Source organism: Polistes fuscatus, unplaced genomic scaffold, assembly GCF_010416935.1.
Source record: "Polistes fuscatus isolate 324 unplaced genomic scaffold, CU_Pfus_HIC Scaffold3, whole genome shotgun sequence".
Classification (NCBI taxonomy): Eukaryota; Metazoa; Arthropoda; class Insecta; order Hymenoptera; family Vespidae; genus Polistes; species Polistes fuscatus.
In genome coordinates this window covers 13,726,896-13,746,583 of record NW_025113107.1, presented here as the reverse complement: position 1 = coordinate 13,746,583, position 19,688 = coordinate 13,726,896, and the positions used below count along the sequence as shown (strand labels likewise).

Genomic DNA, 19,688 nt, shown 5'->3' with positions numbered 1-19,688 from the left:
AAAGAAAAAAAAAAGGAAAAGAGAATGATTATTACGATCTATGAGAAGACAAACAAGGAAAAAAAGAAATAATTGATCTGTAGGATTCGCATAGGTGTTAAGAATGATCCAGTGACGTCATAGAAAATATATACATTTATATTTGTTTAAATGTATGCGTGAATTGGATCTACGTACGTACGTATCAATTATACGCGTTTTTTTTTTATCTAGGTTGACTATCGATTCGAACAAAGGATTGACAATAAATTTACTTTTCGATAAAGTAAAGAAGAAATGGTATAAAAAGTAAAAAAATCTAGAAAGTAATGTTTCTTTGTTGTTGTTAAGAGATACCACACGTATATATTATAACATAAAATTTACAATGATTACTAACATACCAGATTCTACATAAAGTACATAGTATAACATTAAAATTTTAATTAAATTTTCATTTCTGTCAAATGAAATATTTATTTAAAAGAATTTATTTCAATTAAAATATAATATATTAAAAGTTCGTATTTTATTAAATGATCGTGAATCAAATTCTACACGTGATTGAAAAGTTAAATAAGAAACGTTATGATTATTATTATTATTAAGGATAGGAAAAATAATTATTAACGATAGTAAGAAATATAATTACAAAAAATGTGTGTAAGATGAAAATTCCTATTTTTTTCTTTCTTTTTTTTTTCTAGATAAAATAAGGGTGCAGAATGTGTTGGAAATGAATGAATTACTAAGAACGATTGTGTCAGCGTATAATTCAGAATGAAAAATAGACTTTCGATTATTTTCGACCTTGATTATCAAGAGTACGTAATAAAGGCGATAGTTAAAAGTTTTGGCGTCACGGTATCGCGTGCTTACCTCGATGATAATGAAAAAAAGAGAGCTACTTAAAGCGAACGAGTTAAGCTCGCTTTTCGCGTGATCGGCTTATGGTAATTATGGGATACGCTATTTAATTGTTTCACGCTCGTACAAAACTAAACTTCTAACGATTTTCTACTTTTCATTTTTATTTTTATTTTTATTTTTTTTTTTACTCACCTCTCCAACGAAATTGCAAGATTATTGCAAAAGTTATGCTAATGCTCGAAGTTTTTCTGCTTTTTTCTTATTTCATAAAAAAAAAAACCAGATAATTGTTCGTTTCACGATAAATCTGACGTTTCGTTAACATTTTTTTTTTATTACAATAATGCAGTTTCAACGAAATCATTTATGGCTATCTTCTTCTTCTTCTAGATATTCGTTGTCATTAAGAAATAATAAAAAAGTAAATAAAAGGAGAACAACAAAAGTTAGACTTCTTTCGTAATTGTATAAATATCAATTTTTTTTCTTTTCATAATTGCATTTTGTCGTATCTCTTTTTTGTTTTTTTTTTTTTTTTTTCATAATTCGATGTTCGTTACGTCTCGGTGAGCTGTAAACGTTTAACGAGAACGTTTGCTAGTTCGTACCTTCGTCATAACGCTTACGACAAAATGAGGTACAATTAAATTATTTCGAAAAATGTTATTTATGTGTTTGTGTGTATGTGTATGTGTGTATATGGGTATCCGTGTGTTGTTTCATTATTCACTATAGAATTAACGACGAGATGGATCTTTTGAAAACCTCGGTCTTCCCGTATTATTTTCAAACTGGAATATTAGATTGTGGTAACATTTTCGAATGATCCCGTTTTAATTTCCCATTGCAAATACGTATTTTACTTAGATAATCAAATACGCAATAATCATATACTCTATAATGAAACTCGAGTATTAATATTTAACATTCTCAGTCGATATTCTCCTCGTATATTTCATTTACTACAATAACTAGAAACACATATTTTCGTGTTTCAGAGAAAATTATAAGTAAATTGATTGGTAATTTACGAGAACGTTCATTTCGTATAAGAGAATTCAATTGGTTTCTTAACATTTTGGGGATATTAATTTAAGATCGTTCGTTTTATTTTTGTTTCTTTCTCGAACGAATTGTTAATGCGTTTGTATGGTTGTTGATTAATGGAAGGTATTATACGAATTACAATTTTGTAAAGAAATATTTAGATTTTTAATTCTATTCGCTGATTGCAAAACAATTGCAAAACAATTGCAAAACAATTGCAAAACAATTGCAAATTTAATTCAACGATGTGACAGGTATGATATTAATTGAAATAAAAATATATTAATATAATATTCATTACGATATAGTTAGAATTATTTTTTACGAGAAATAAAATCCGTGAATAATTTCGTAAGAGAACAAATAAAAATATGTCGTAGAATACGTTTGAAGATTTTTCGAATAAAACTTTTCTTTTCGTTTATCCGCGTTTACTTTTAGTTTTCCGTTAAGGAAATAAAAATCTGTCATTTAAATTTTATATTTTAACTGGTGAACGAAAAGAGAGAGAGAGAGAGAGAGACGAGACAAGACGAGATTTCAATTGCAAATTTATCCCAGCATCCCATTTCTATTCGTGAAAGTTTATACACGCGTTGGTTGCTCTTCGCGTTATTCGAAATTTAATGACTCATTTTACTATTCGTCCACGGTTGATACGCGTTCACTATAATTATTTTCTTGATACCCTTTTTTCTCCACTTTTTCTCACAAAATTAATTCAAACCTCGCGACGAATCGTTTCCCAACGATTTTCACGATTTGTATCCTAAGAATCTGAATATTCAACGTAATAAACGTCGTCAATAAATTTTTTTACTTTTTCGAGATATGATAATTTATTTTTTATTCGATTATCAATCATTCTGATTATTTTGTTGCTTTCTTATATCGACAGATAAATAAATAAATAAATAAATAAATAAATAAGAGAATAGCAATCTTGAATTGTTTTACAAATTGCAAATTATTTTTAATCGGACAGGTAACTCGGTGTTAAAGGAAATAAATAAAAACTTTCAATCATATCGCAATTGTTCAATGCATTTGCAAATCGCAAGTTTCGCGTAAATTTTACGCCACGCGATTATTACCCGTCGAACTTTTCGACATTTCGATTATTCAAACATTATTTTCTAATCAATCGATAAATTTTCTGTGTCAGGTACGACGCAGTTGACGAGGAATCACCAAGTTCGTCGTCAAAAAAATTGACAATATCGCCGATATCGGAAGTGGAAAAAAACGTGGCAGTGGAAATCCCATTGGAATCATCGAACAAAAATAATCCGGTTCGTTCGTTGACGGTTAAATCCGATCGAGAAGAAATATTTCCGAGTGTTTTAGAGAAAAAAGGGAAAGACGAGTTATCCAGGTGTCGAGTGATCGAAACAACCGAAATCCTGGATTCTTACGGTTCGGAAAAAATACGAAAGGATATTTTAGTCGATAGGCGTGCTCGGGCGAACGAAAATATTCTTCAAAAATTGTCCGTGCCCATTGAAAAGATCACTTACGATCTTGACAAAGGATCTACTTTGCAAACCGAAACATTTACCACAGAATTGCAGGATCCAAAATGGAAGAATACTTCGTCTCTTAGTTCGGTAATTACATTCATTCAAATTAACTAAATAATTATATTTTCAGGAATGTTTTTTCTCTTTCTTTTTTAATCAAAGTAAAATGTTTCGTCTGAAAAATTAAACGAAACTTTTTCGTTAGATTTAACGCACAATTTTCCATCATTGTTGAAAGAACCATCCAATTAACGATAAGATCAAATTTTCTTTTTTTCTTTTTTAAGTAAAAGAAAAGAGAAAAGTAGGAAAAGAGTTAATCAAGTTCGCAAAACTTTTCGCTTGAAATAGAAATAATAATAATAATAATAATAATTATCAAATTTCTTCTTCTTTCGTCTATCAAAGTAAACGAGGAGAGATCGTATCTAAATTTCGTCGACCCAATTAACAAAGAAGGATCGATCTCGTTTAATTAAGTTTAAATATCATTAAGCTTTTTTCTATCTCTTTCTCTCTTTCATAAGTTTTTTAAATCTTTCTCTATTTTTTTGGGGAGGGGAGTGTGGTGATGATTTATTTTTTTTCTTATAGGATAACGTTAGGGTTGCGTCGAGCCCGGAAGAAACGTCGGATTCCGAGATAATCGAAGTAACGAAGGACAGTGCATTATTTCTCGAAGAAGCCGAAGGTTTCGATGCTCGTGAATTCGCTAAAAGATTTAGTAGCGGTACGTCGAGATTTTCAAGACCGCGTAGAGAAAGTAGCGGATACGCCAGTAATTTGGGAACTTTCGACGAGGATAGAAGAAATTCGGGGAATTACGACGTGATTCAAGATTTTTCGAAAGAAAGAAGAAGATCATCGGCTAAGAGATTGAATTCGCGATACGGGGAAGAAGAACATAGATTTTCATTGGCATCTGGTGGTAATAATAATAATAATAATAATAATAATAAGAATAATAATAACGTTTCGGAAAGGATGCCGACCACCGAGGTGCACAGGAAGCTTTCGAGCTCGGGTTTGGATATGCCTGACATACAGGAAGTCAAGGAACTTGTCAAGGACGATTCTAACAGTTCATCCTTATCGCAGGAAAATCTTCACGATCTTGGTCATGCAAGTGAGTTTTAATATTTTCGATATTCGAATCTGGACACATTATCCTAGAAATTATTTTAATATTTAATTTGGTCACATTTATTTTTATTAATTTATTAATTATATTATTTATTATTTATTATATTTATATTATTTATTTAATTATTTTTATTTAATTAGGTCACAGTGTAAAGATTTACTTTTCAACAACAATATGATTTATTATTTGTACGATTATTTTTGACGATTCTCTCTGATGCATTAAAGTGTCCATTTTCGATTTTCATATAATCCATTCGATAATGAAAAAGATTTCATTTAAATCTACGTTTGGTAGGATGCTTCAAAATCAATGATTTATTTATTTATTTATTTTATTTCATTTTATTTTATATTATCAGTGAAATAATTTCGTACAAAAGGAACAATTATCAAAATAGTATTAAAGGAAACGAAAGTTACATCGTGTTTTTTACATTTTTTTTTTTTTATTATTATTTTTAATATACGATCGATGTAACAATCAATGGAACTATCGGATATCGTTATTGGGATCAATCAAGAGAAATATTTCACGCTGTTGATAAAATTTTCGAGTATAAAATAAATATAATATCTCATTGTTTCCTTCTCACTCGACATAATTCGTTTTTTTATAATTCCATTAACGCATCTTTTGACGACCCGGTTAGTATTATTATATCGTCATCGGATTTTGCTTCGCAAAAAATAGAAGAGGAAGAGAGGAAGTGGGGATTAATCGATACCGTTTCCTTTGTCAACGACGATATTAATATTTCATTTATTTCCAACGAAATTATTGCCAATTGGAATAATGTAAAATGAAATATTATTTGTTTAACGAGTAACAGAATACAAAATATTATTTTAACAAAAACAACAAGATCAAAATAACGTTCAAAAATAATTTCTAACCCGTTCAAATTTCCAAAGACACCTATGTGGGATGCGAGCACCTCCAAGCCAAATTTAAATAGGCGTTCGTGAGGAGATTGGACGGTGGGTCCTGGATAGCTCAATGGTTAAGAGCAGTCGCTCGGAAAGCGGAAGATCCGGGTTCGAGTCCCGGTCCAGTCGGTCCTCAACGGCCCAATTTTTTCACGAATCCTACACCTATTTTAATAATTTTATGTTCTAGACAAGATAAAAACCAATGAAATTATTTTTAACAAAAATACAAAAGCATAATCGTGTAATTTACTTTATTTGTTTTATTTATTGTCGTAGACGAGAAATCTTCGAATCCATCATCGATCGTTACGACAAACGAAACGGGTTCGGAGTGCGTATTAAAATCATACGAAAAAAATTCATCTAACGAATGTTGGCCGAAAGAAACGACGAGAAATATCGGATCCGATTCGTGTTCGAAAGAGGCCATCGTAGAATTGGTAGGAAAAAAAAAAGATGACGACGTTGAATCGATCGGCGAGACTATTGTTTCATCTTCTAACAACGAAAATAGGATAATAAAGAGCATCGAGTGCGTTCGAGAAGAATCCAAATTAGAATCTAGCGAGGAATCCAAAGAAGAAGATGACGACGATCTCGAGATCATCGATAACATGAAAAAGAAGAAGAAAAAGTTAAAAAAAAAATCGATAATAATCGATAATACGAAACCGGAAATAATTTCAAGATCTAAGAACAAAGTTTATCGTTTCATATCGACCCAATCGGAGGACAGAACGGACGATCGTTTGGATATCGAACTTTGTCCTAACGATCGAAGGATTTCGTTGGAAATAACGAGAAGGGGGCTGGAAGAAGGAGGAGAAGAAGAAGAAGGAAAAAAAGGGGAGCAGCTTATGGGAAAAATATCCGATCGATTGTCATCGATCGTTAAATTGTCCAAAGATTTTTCTTCAAACGTTTCAGCAACGAGTAGTAATTCAAAAAAAGACGAGACAAGAAACGACGACAATTTTGTTGATGTTGATGTTGTTGATGGTGGTTGTCTTCCTCCTAGCAACAACGTTCCAGGAGTTCGTGTTTTAACGGGATCATCAACGACGTTTAGAAAATTGTCTCAGGATGGTGAAATTGTCAGTGGTACTAGTACTACTCATCATCGAGTACTAGCAGACGTTGCTGCTGTCTCGGTCAGACCTATTTATCCTTATTGTCCTTATTCTCCTTACGGTAGTCCTCAGGGATCACCGAGGAATCGTAGGAGACCTCTAAGAGAAAGTAGGAGAGTCTCTATCGATAACACTCAAGGTGGATTACAGTTAAACCAGTACAGGTTGATGAATAATATTGGACAGGTAACTATCATCGATCATTTTCTTATATTTTTCTTCTAACATACGTAGACGTATTTAGAATTGTCTTCTAATTTGTTTACTTTTTTATTCTTTTTTCTTTTTTTTTTTTGGAGAACGATCACGTTTCAATTTTTGAAATTCTAACGATAAATTTCGGCAATATGGGAAACAAAAGAAGGGAAATATTTATTAAGAGAATTAATCCTTTTCCCGTAGCCACCTTCCACCCACCAACCCCAATTCATTTTCTTCCCCTACCTTTGCGAAAATTTGTAAACACCCCGTAGTAATTTTTCATTTTTATTAAATGAATCTTCGTAACCTCGATGCCTACTTTTCCAACCCTTTCTAGTACAAACGTTGACATACGAAAAGGGGTGAATATAAATAACCGATGGGATATTTTTAATCGAAGAATAATATTTGTAATTATATTAATATTTTGTTTATATTTTATAATATAATACTTCTTTTTTTTTCTATTTTTTTTTTTTACAGATAATCAAACATTATTACATTTTATACGAAGATAAATTAATAATATTCGAGATAAATAAAGGAACAATAAATTTCATTTATTTTTTAATTTAAAAGATAATAAAAAAAAAAAAGAAAGAAACAAAAATTCAGTGTCGCGTGTCTGTTTAACGTTTGTGTTCGTAGAGAAAAATTTAAAGAAATATATAAATCTCCTTTTTTTTCTTTCTTTTTCTTTAAAGGCGATCTAACAGAAATTATACTCGAGTAGTATCGATAGGGGATCTACGATGACCTTCGACCTTCTTGATCGCATAAACGACGATCTTGATTATCGAAATGGCCCAAACTTCAAGGAGGAAACTGTTTTCTTTTTATACTTACACGTGCCCATCGTGTAGGTTGTATTTGTGTTTTGATGGTGGAAAGGTGTGTGCGTGTGTGTGTGTGCGCTAGAAAAGTAGAAAGAAAAAAAAATGAGAGAAGGAGAGTGAGAGTCAAAGGAAGATGGTCGATAAGGCACGTTTTTTTTTCTTCTTCGATTTTTTTTTTTTTTTTTGTTGTTTTTTCCCTTCAAAGCTGTTGGGCTTACCCTCAAGGGAACACGTAAGAACACCTTTTTCGTATATCTTACTGCAAGCTTCCCGTATAGATAGGACGCCAGTCAGCCATCTTATAGCAAAGTATTTATAATCGTGGGAGGGTCGTTTGGGTCTTCCTGTTCTTCTTCTTCTTCATCATCATCATCATCTTCTTCTTCTTCTTCTTCTTCTTCATTTTATTCCACCTACGCTTTATCTAAACATTTCCTATTACGAAAAGTTTCGATGAAAGTTTCTCTACGAAAATTCGTCGATTGTTGCTCGTCAATTTAAATTTAAGTACATAGCAGAAAATGAAAGATTGAGAACATAATTCATTATTAATTATAAAGATAAAAGTAACGTATTGTTTATAAAAAAAAATACCTTGTTTTAATATTTATAATAATTTAAACGAGAAAAAGGCATAGCAGGACGAATCATAATTTGCTTAAAGTAATATTTTATAATTGTTTAATATTTTTGATTTATATTTTAACATTACAATTGTAGACAAATCGTAACGTATTGTTTATAAAAAAAAAGAAAACCCCTTGTTTTAATATTTATAATAATTTAAACGAGAGAAAGGCATAGCACGACGAATCATAATTTGCTTAAAGTGATATTTTATAATTGTTTAATAATTTTGATTTATATTTTAACATTACAATTGTAGACAAATCTTAACGTATTGTTTAAAAAAGAAACCCTTTGTTTTAATATTTATTTAAACGAGAAAAAGGCATAGCACCACGAATCATAATTTGCTTAAGGTGATATTTATATAATTGTTTAATAATTTTGATTTATATTTAACATTACAATTGTAGACAAATCGTAACGTATTGTTTATAAAAAAGAGAAAATCCCTTCTTTAAATTTATAAGAATTTAAACGAGAAAAAGGCATAGCACCACCAATCATAATTTGCTTAAAGTAATATTTTATAATTGTTTAATAATTTTGATTTATATTTTGACATTACAATTGTAGACAAATCGTAACGTATTGTTATAAAAAAAAAAAAACCCCTGATTTAATATTTATAATAATTTAAACGAGAAAAAGGCATAGCACCACGATCATAATTTGCTTAAGGTGATATTTTATAATTGTTTTATTTTGATTTATATTTGACATTACAATTGTAGACAAATCTTAACGTATGTTTAAAAAAAAAGAAAACCCCTTATTTTAATATTATAATAACTTAAACGAGAAAAAGGCATAGGACCACGAATCATAATTTGCTTAAAGTAATATTTTATAATTGTTTAATAATTTTGTTTTATATTTTAACATGACAATTGTAGACAAATCGTTTAGAAATATTAACCTAACCTTTATGTACTTATTTCTTTTTTTCTCTCTCTGTCTCGTTTTTTTTTTCGTTTCTATATAGATTATCGAAATAAGAACAAAAAGCTTTTTGATATATATCATGTCAACGTCTAAGTGAAGATGGTTTGCGTTGTTGTCATTGGAAATCGATTAGGATAATCCGTTTGATAGGTTGGTAAAACGATTAATAACGAATAGAAGGAAAAGTGCTGAGTAGAATTTTTATAAGCTACCATGTGTCTCAATTTATATTTAATCGATATTTAATGACTCGATACTTTCCTATATCGATCTTTTTTTCTTTCCTTTTTTTTTTTTTTGTTGTTTGATCTTTCGTTTCTTTTTTCAATACAAAATAAATACATAATAATTATTGTAATATAAACGTATGTAAAAAAAGTCTAAAAAGAAAAAAAAGTTCCTCCCAATGTTGGTAATAAAAATTTCATATATAATATTTCTAAAAAACCACGCTATTGCACGAGATTTTTATTTTTATTTTTATTTTTATTCGCTGTCATATGATTGGTAAAAAAAAAATAAAAAAAAAAAAAAGTTAATTTCGACGATTTTAAGAAAAAAAAAAAAAAAAAAAAACTTTGGTGGTGGTGTTCGATATATTTATTAAGTTTTCATATATAATATTTTTAAAAACCACGCTATTGCACGAGATTTTTATTTTTATGTTTATTCGCTGTCATATGATTTGGTAAAAAAAAAATAAAAAAATAAAAAAAAAAGTTAATTTCGACGATTTAAGAAAAAAAAAAAAAAGAAAAAACTTTGGTGGTGTTCGATATATTTATTAAAGTAATTTCATATATAATATTTAAAAAAAACTACGCTATTGCACGAGATGTTTATTTTTATTTTTATTTATTCGCTGTCATAATTTGGTAAAAAAAAAATTAAAAAAAATGTTAATTCCAACGATTTTAAGAAAAAAAAAAAAAAAGAAAAAGAAAAAAACTTTGGTGGTAGTGGTGGTGGTTGTCGATATATTTATTAAAGTAAATTACATCGAATAACAGGTTTTTACGTGTAACCATCTACATAATTAAAGTGTGAAAGAAGCGAATTGTGGTAGTGGCGTTTAGCCCGAAGCGTTACAAGAAGAATCTACTGGTATAATTAAAGTCAAAGTTAAATTGGCCCCACGTCGTACTTCGTCCTCGTTCTCGTCGTCGAGACGGTAAATTAATTACGCTAACGTCGTCGATCGAACGACGGTATAATAAAACCTAATTGGGGAGGGGGGGAATTGGGGGGGGAGGGTGGTTGTGTTTACATGTATCATCGATTTACCTATTTCGTAATCTTCACAATTCATATTTGTTCTTACTTTTTTTTTTCTCTCTTATCTCTACCCGAGGACCCCCTCCCCTCCCCACCCCCCCCCTTCCCCCTTCCACTCCCCCAACCACTCTGCACGACAATTAAAAATATTTTTTCCAATAATTACGAATAACGAGATACTTTTAAATGCTAACCCATTAACTATGGCTATTATTCGTGTCACGTTGAAGAGAAAAGTTTACCCCAATCCTATTTTCGTTTCATTTCATTGCAACGCAAATGTCGTTTCTTATCTCTTCGATCTACGAAGTGAATTTAGTTAGAGTAATATATATATATATGGAACATAAGTTTTTATCTCTAACCGTTTAACCGTTCCAATTGTAATATAGACACTTTTGAATTTTATTAAATACACTTATGTACACACGTATATGCAGACCTAGTTTCTAAAAAAAGATTTGATATCTTATTTTTTATTTTTTTAAATATATTATATCTTTAAAGAAATTGATATAAAATATAGGATAAATAATAGAGAGAGAATGTATAATAATTTGTATAAATTCATTATCTGTAAAATCGTTATGTGCTTCATTTAAATTTTCATGAAAAACATAATAGAAAAAGTACTCTCGAAAATCATATTGAGAAAGTGCGTTATTATTTAAAGTTTCTAGTTAATCTATTTTAATTGGTTGATTAGTATAAAAATTGAAAGAAAAAAAAAAGGAAAATGATTATACACATTGAAAACAGTCTCGTCGTATTTTTGAATTAGGTTTGCATAACACACGCGCTTAGATATTTCTCGAGGATGTATAATTAATCTGTTAATAAAGTTTTCTCATTAATTCGCACGATATAGGGCTCGTATGGTATAGTAAAGTTAGCATACAACGAGGAAGACGAGACTCACTATGCCATGAAGATATTAAGCAAAAGGAAACTTATGAAGAAGGCTGGTATTTTTGGTAGAATGGCACCCGGTAGAAAGGGTAGCGCGGATCCTTTGGCAAAGGTTTATAGAGAAATCGCACTGTTGAAGAAATTGGATCATCCGAACGTCGTCAAGTTGGTTGAAGTACTTGACGACCCGGACGAGGATAATCTTTACTTGGTATTCGAGTTAGTACAGAAAGGAGAAGTTTTGCAAATACCAACTGACAAGCCTCTCGATGAGGATACTGCTAGGAAGAATTTTCGCGACGTTGTCATGGGAATCGAATATCGTAAGTATTTGTTGTTGTTGTTGTTGTTTTGTTTTTTGGGGAGGGGTGGGGGTGGTACGATTGACGTAAGTCAAAAGTTTCCAAATAATTTCGATTAATCATTCGATAATAAAACCGAACATTCTATTGGTGTTATTATTACTATTATTTTTTTTTTTTTAATATGTTTTTTTATTCTCATATTTGTTTTCTTTGGGGTGGGGGTAGGGGTGGTACGATTGACGTAAGTCAAAAGTTTCCAAATAATTTCGATTATAATCATTCGATAATAAAACATTCTATTGGTGTTTTAATTAATATGTATATAGATAAATTTGGATTTTTTTTTTTTCTAATACAGTACATTATCAAAGAATAGTACATCGCGACATTAAACCGAGCAATCTTCTGGTGGACAGCGATGGTCGCATAAAAATCGCGGACTTGGGTGTTAGTGCGGAATTAAGGGCATCCGGGGAATTGTTATCGGGACCAGCTGGTACACCGGCTTTCGCAGCACCGGAAACAACCATACCAGACGTTCATTATTCCGGCACGGTAAGAGTACGAATCAAAAGTTATCTCTTAAGAAATATTGTAATTTATGATAATAATATTAATCGATAGAAGTTTCATTCTATGATAGATAAAATGCATCAACTTTTTTTTTTTATTTGTTTTAAGCGTACAGATGCAACCTTTACAGATTACGTTCAAAGATTTTCCCATACTCTATATTAATACCTAGGTGTGTAGTATTATTTTCTAAAATAAAAAAAATTCGTCTCATTTTCAATTTCATTTTATAACGTGTCGTCTTTTGTAACGCAATATTCTTGGAATTTCCTATTTCGTATGTTTCGTTGTTTGCACGTAAAACGAAATGATCTTCCTTACGATCAAATTTCACGTTTAAGGATATCACTTCTATTCTTATTATTTTGTTAAATAATACCTTTATCATTTTTTTTTTTATTTTTTTTATCTTTACGTGATATTTCTACGAGTTTATATTAAAAAAACCCTGTACGCTTTTTATAATAGAATTTTTGTTATTCGCGTGGGAAAAAGTATTCCTTCTTTTTTTTTTTTTAAAATACCAAACGATTTATATTTTGAATGGACGAATTTTTATTTAGAAAAATATTTCTCTCTTACGTGTATTTTTCTTTGCCTTATTTTTAATTTATTTATTAATTCGTATGAAATTACAGTTTAAGTAAGTTGCGAATTTTTAAGTTTTATTTTTTTTTCTCTTAGTTTGAAAATATTCATCACACACACACATATTTTTTTTTCTTCTTCATTATTAATACTTCTTATTAAAACCACCACCGATATTTTCGTAAATACTTTCTCTCATCTCTCTATCTTAATTTTTAGCATTCGAAGAATTTTCCTATTACATATTCAATGTTTGTAATTTAGAATGAACAGATTTATCCAAGAAAATTCACTTTTACCTACCCGTTTAGATTGTTATTAATACATTTATAATAGAAATATTAAATAACGAGAGTAATACTCTCGTTGAGATAAACATTTGACATTATTTATTTATTTATTTATTTATTTCGTTTATTAATTAACCTACTATCTTAAAATAAGACAAAAATAACCGAGAAATAGATAGAAAACTAAATTAGAAGGTGACGTTAATCCTAAAGTCTCCTATTGATGTATTACATTATCGATGTTAATTAGAGAAAAGGGCTTATCGATTTCCAAAGGGCCGATGTATTAAGATCGTGGATACCAAGCGTAATTACCAAATGTAAACAACCCTTGGCCCCTATCCTTCGTAATCGTATTCTCGAGCGTACGAATTTAACGAAGTTTGCTTAATCGAGATTACTCGAATTTCTATCAAGCCATGTCTCGGTGTACGGTCATTTTCGAAGCTAGGTGCGTTTAATGTTGTTTATGTTAGAGCCAAATTGAAATTCGATTAATTATTCTCACCGCGGAAAGATATCATCGTGTATTAACTATATCGACCAAGTAGTTTCAATCGGTTTGCTGATTTCCTTCCTTTCATTCAAAAATAAACTCGAAAATGCACCAAATTATTGTACGAGAAGTGACCGAATAAGTTTTAAGAAATTTATTAAGAAAAAAGTATAATACAAAATATAAAATATATTTATTTATTATTAAACAAATAATATTTTCATTAATAATAATTCGATTTTATATAAATCAAATTGCTAAATTAATTTTTAACGCGTATTTTTCTTTCTTATTTTTGTTTTCTTTATAATTAACTTCGAGTCAATTTGTTTCAATTAATAATTCGTTAAAGGATTATTAGTAGTATTAGAAAAATTGCGTGTGGTTTGTTTTTAGAAGATTTTTTGATTCGCTTTAAGGAAAAAGAATTTGACCGCATTGTGTTAGTCGCGTTCTTATTTCTCGCTAATTGGTATTAAGACAATTAGCGTGATCACGAACACAAGAGAAAGAGAGACTAGGCTATTAGACAGAGAGGCTTAATTACGTCGAGACAAAATAAGAATAGTCCTTGGTAGTGTGTAAGAAGATATCCATCTAAAGAAAAGATTTCTTAGTGTTGAGTGCGAATCGTTTCAACAATTTCCACGAAAATCTCTCATTCTCTTTACCTTTCTACACTACGACGAATTCCAACTCACGAAATTATGGCGGTGGTTTACGAGATGCCAACTCGAAATGCCGTAACGGTTGGTATGTTCTACCGTGCTAGATTTTAATGAAAGGAACGGACGGAACATTGACTAATTGCGTAAACATAATACTCGTAGTATTATATATTATCGTCTATTTGGTGTTAATACAAAATAATACAGAGAATTGAGTCACAAACATTTCTTCTTCTTTTACTTCCGATCCGTTTTACGAAATATTTTAGTTGTAAATTAAATTCGAATATGTTCGAGAGTTGATTGAAAGGTTTTGCATCTCATATCGATAAAACAAAAGTTTCTAATTATTATTATTTTTAATGAAAGTAAGCTCGAATAAATTGTTTTTACGTTAGACACGAAAACTTTGAAAACCCTCCTTCATTCGTGTATTATTTTTAAATACGTATAATAATATCGTAGTATTTTTTTCTCTTGATTTGATTTGATTTTATTTTATTTTGTCTTTTAATGGAGAAATAATTCTAGTTCGTTAAATTCTTAATCTCTATGCGATCGCGACGAGAGGAACGAAATCGCTCGAGGCTCGTGAGAAAAAGTTTCTCTTCGCATTCTTTTGAAATATTTGCCCCCGAGGAACAACTGTACGGCACTGTATAATTTGTTTCTACAGGATAACGATCAATCAAAACATTAACAGCACTGTCAAAGATTAACGATGCTAGTAGTAATAATATTGAAATGATTGTAAGAACATTTTTTATACACTTAATCCTATTCTATAATTATACATACCTCTGTATTACGTTAGAAATCGTGATATGTGGTTTAGATTTAACATAAATTATCCTACCGATCAAAAGTTCGGATCCACTTGACTGAATTTACATTTCACGGTTTATTAACGAGAACTATATGTTCTATTTTTATTATTATTTTGTCATTCTTGCACGTGTTACGCTGTATCAGGGCTTCTCAAATTTGTCCACTTATATCGATCACCCTTTTAAACCGTGCTGGGTAGTATTATAAGCTATTCACTATTATAAACTCGCGGTCATGCTTGTACCATGATGAATTTTCGGTTAGTTTAGGAATTTGTAAATGTTGCTAATATTTATGCTACCCCGTACATGGTTACCAGTTGCAATAAATTGAAATTACTGTACCGTTATGAAAATTCGTCAAATTTCGTCAAATTTCGTCAAATTTCGTATCGTTCGATATCTTAAAGGTTGTCGTTTAGATTTTGTTCTTACGTTTATTATTATTAATAATTAACGAATATATTTGATATGTTAAATTTGATGAATATATTTGATGTGTAAAATTCGTCAAATTTCGTCAAATTTCGTATCGTTCGATATCTTAAAGGTTGTCGTTTAGATTTTGTTCTTACGTTTATTATTATTATTAATAATTAACGAATATATTTGATATGTTTTTAGCCGTGCGACGTTTGGTCTATGGGAGTGACGCTTTATTCATTGGTGACCGGAAGAGTACCATGGGACGGTGCGGGAAGTATAATTGGCGTACAAGATGCTATTCGTACGGAGCCATTAAAATTTCCAGAGAAACCAAAACTCTCACAGGATTTACGCGATCTCATAGAAAGGATGTTGGCCAAACGACCAAACGATAGAATATCTCTGCAATGTTTGAAGGAACACGTTTGGCTGACTAATACTGGGAAAGATCCATTACCTAGCGAAGCGGACAATTGTAGATTACAAGTTACGGTTACGGACGAGGAAGTAGAAAGGGTCGTCACCAAAATACCCAAGCTGGATACTTTGATTCTCGTTAAGAAAATGCTCAAACAGCACAGTTTTCAAGTAAGTATGAAATCAATTGAAAAATCGAACGCGTTACAAATTTTTAAACGCTTATAAAAAATATAATCTCTCGATTGAATTGACGAATAAAAGTGAATTTTTGACACATAACAAAAAAAAAGTTACAAACAAAATAATTTCTACGTTAAATTACGCAAAATTTGATCCAACCCATCTAATAAATGTAGTCGTAAGTTAAAATTATGTAATTAATTCTGATTCATGTTGGTCGTATTTCATTTCGTAGAAAGGAAAGCTTGTTCAACGTGTTGTCATTTCTAAACAATATAAAGCTCATCTGTATTTATATATATAATATATACATATATATGGTGGTACTTATCATTCGAAGGATCGTTACGAGCTCGAGTTAAAGTACAACACAACACTCAGTTGCATTGTTGTTTATTCTATACGCATATGAATATACGAATACGCGAAAGCACCGTTTCGGAAACGTTCTCTCTTACCTATCTTATTTCAAAGAAACTTTTCTCTCTCTCTCTCTCTCTCTCTCATACATACACACAAACACGTTGTCTCTTTTTCAGTGCTTTATCCTAATATTCGGTTGATATAGCATTTCGTATATTCTCATTCTCCGTTCGTCGAGTCTCATACTTCCTCTCGCATATCCCCCGTAACTCGCTCGTAACTCGCTTTGAAATTCGATTGCACGTTTAGGGATGCGGTATATCGTAACCGCAATATGTGCGGATACGTAATCCAGCTCTATTGTACATACGATATCGGCCATCGTGCTTCTATACGTTTATTAGAATGGATAAAGTGAAACAATATAAGACATGCTATGGCCATTTTGATAGATCATCTAACTCAGCTAAACGGAATATCCCGAGTATATATATCGTTCCTTTCATATTTTACACATATGTTTCTATACAATTTTTTTTATAATTATTTAAACGCTTATAATTAGAAGGAAAAATAAAAAAACTGGTGTGTGTACTTATGTACGCACGTAAGAAGTTATACTTCTTTGCCCTACCAAAACGAACATAACCTCAATAACCTCAAAAATAACTTCAAAAAAAACTTCAAAGAAAAAAAATAACTTAAAAAAAAATCTGGTGTGTGTACTTATGTACGCACGTAAGAAGTTATACTTCTTTGCCGTACCAAAACGAACATAACCTCAATAACCTCAAAAATAACTTCAAAGAAAAAAAATAACTTAAAAAAAGAATAATTATTATTATATATATATAAGAAAGAATAAAAAAAAGAAAAAGAAAATATCAAAATATAGATATCAGTCCACACTAAATATAAGAAAGATATATCGAATTATTTCACGTGTCAACAGTCATGGCGCGATTACAGCATTAGTTCTCGCTCGATTATTTAAGTAAAGCAGCGCTGAGTACGATTAGTATTTGGATGGGTGACCCGCTTGAGAAAAAAGGGGAAGAAGAAAAGAAGACAACTTCATGCCGTATACTTGAAATCGCTTTGCCGCGCGTCGTAAATACCGACAAACTTCATGGTGTCGTTTTTCCAGACGCTCCGAACAAAATTACTCCCCATTACATTTTCCCCAACGCGCCAAAAGAAGTATAACTTCAAAAATAAAAATAAAAAAAAGAAAAGAAAAAAAATTGTAATGGATAAAACGACGAGGGCAATTTGAAATCCGTTTTCATAAAATGAACGACAAAATAAGAACACGTAGTTGAAGTTTTCCTTGCATTCGTTAGCGATCTCTCAAAGAATTAACTTTCTCTATGTGTGTATGTGTGTATGTATGTGCGTGTGTACACGTGTTTTCTTATCTTTTCTGCCTCCGAGCGGAAACTTGTCAACTCCTGGGTTAATGTAAAAAGTCATTTCGTCTTGACCTTTTTCTTTCTCTCTCTCTCGATGTTTCCTCGGATATCTAAGAATTGCATTGAATTTCAATTACGTAAACTACCTTGATCTTCTCGTCTTCGCTTAAAGACATTTCCTTCCTCTCTCTCCCTTTCCCCCTTTTTTTCTCTTTCTCTCTCTCTCTCTTTTTATCTTTCACTCATTTTCTTTCATTTTGTTATTTTCTTTCTCTTTTTCTTTTTCTTTTTTCTTTTTTTTTCTTTTAGAAAATAACAAAGCTTATAAATTTTTTCTTTCTAGTTAGAATACGGTTGAAGTCAAGTTAAAACGATCCTTAGCGATTACGTTGATTTTTATAGTCATTAATGTTAATATGATCCTCATTATCGTTATATTAGAATGAGAATTGTTGTTTTGTAATTGTCTTGCCTGGAGATAGGCAACACTCCAGACATCATCGATAATGTTGTTAGCGAACGCCATCTATCGGGAAAAAATTTTGCGAGTGCTCCTGCAAGAAGCAATATTGCATTTATGAAAAACATTTTCTACATTATCGACCTAGTACAGTGGGTTGCCTGATTTCAGGCGCAATTTATTAATAAATTACAATATATTTCAATATATAGAATTAAATTAAAAAATTTGTATAGGGGTAAAAGTAAATGAATTTTATAGATAATTCGTTTTATTAAAGATTTCATAATGCGAGAGTTAAATATAGGAAACTTGAATTTATTAATTCTTAGTCCTGTACGATATTTTTGGTTATATAAAATGCGAGTGCTGACATATCCGACTTGGCATAGATGTCAAGACTATGCAAAATCCTCGTATAAAGCATTTGCCGTAAGTACGGTTGCCGAGAGAGAAAAAAAAGAGAGAGAGAGAGAGAGATAAATAGAGGTGGATAAAAAGAAATGAAGAGAAAGAGAGAGAGAAAGAGAAAACGTACACGTGAAGAAGGATTTAAAGGGGTCGGATTCGTTCGTAGAGCTAAACGTGAGAGGAAAAGAGACAGAAGGGTTGATATATGTAGTCGAACAAATGCGTTCTCGTTTCACCTAAGTTCTGGGACAAAAAAAAAAGAAAAAGAAAAAAAAAGAAGTAAAGAATGAAGAATGGGGAAAAAGACGTAGGAGGAAGGGAAAAAATGTGTCGGAATAAAATAAAGAGAACAATATGTTGGTGAACTAATTTATTTGTTTTAATTTTCGTTGCAGAATCCATTTCTACCGAAAAGAACTTCCGGCAGAATTTCTGGCAACGATCATGCTACGGAGGAGTCATCTTTACCTTTGGAAGGAACTGCGGAATCTTTGGTCCAACGTGCCACTACTTCGAGGAATATTAAATCCGAGAGATTTCAGAGATCGGGTAGAAGTAACTCGGCACCGGATTCGTACGATTGGCAGGCGAACAACAGGTGAAATATATCGAAATATATCTTATTTTTTTGTTTTGTTCGTTGAATGAAACAAAATGTAAATTGTGAGTAAACGAGCTTTTTAGTCTGAAAAAAAATGAATGACTGAAAATATGACATTCGAAGGAAAAAAAAGTTAAAAAAAGAAAGGATAAGACAAAGCTCGATCGCATTCAGGTTTGAAATTTGTAGAATGTGTGGAGGTGGAGATTTCATCGATGTTATTCAGCGTTATCAATCATAGTGATAATTATCC

General features: G+C 30.9%; 1 protein-coding gene across 1 annotated transcript in view; it reads left to right on the top strand.

Annotated features, from left to right (window-relative positions):
- The window catches only part of LOC122520104 (serine/threonine-protein kinase STE20), a 73,696-nt gene that overhangs the window by 51,568 nt on the left and 2,440 nt on the right, over positions 1–19,688 (top strand). Inside the window, exons 4-10 of the mRNA XM_043640061.1 lie at positions 3,062–3,503; positions 4,011–4,542; positions 5,769–6,808; positions 11,375–11,738; positions 12,079–12,275; positions 15,787–16,176; positions 19,230–19,432. Of these exons, the coding sequence (XP_043495996.1) occupies positions 3,062–3,503; positions 4,011–4,542; positions 5,769–6,808; positions 11,375–11,738; positions 12,079–12,275; positions 15,787–16,176; positions 19,230–19,432 (3,168 nt within the window). The remainder of the gene's footprint in view (positions 1–3,061; positions 3,504–4,010; positions 4,543–5,768; positions 6,809–11,374; positions 11,739–12,078; positions 12,276–15,786; positions 16,177–19,229; positions 19,433–19,688) is intronic.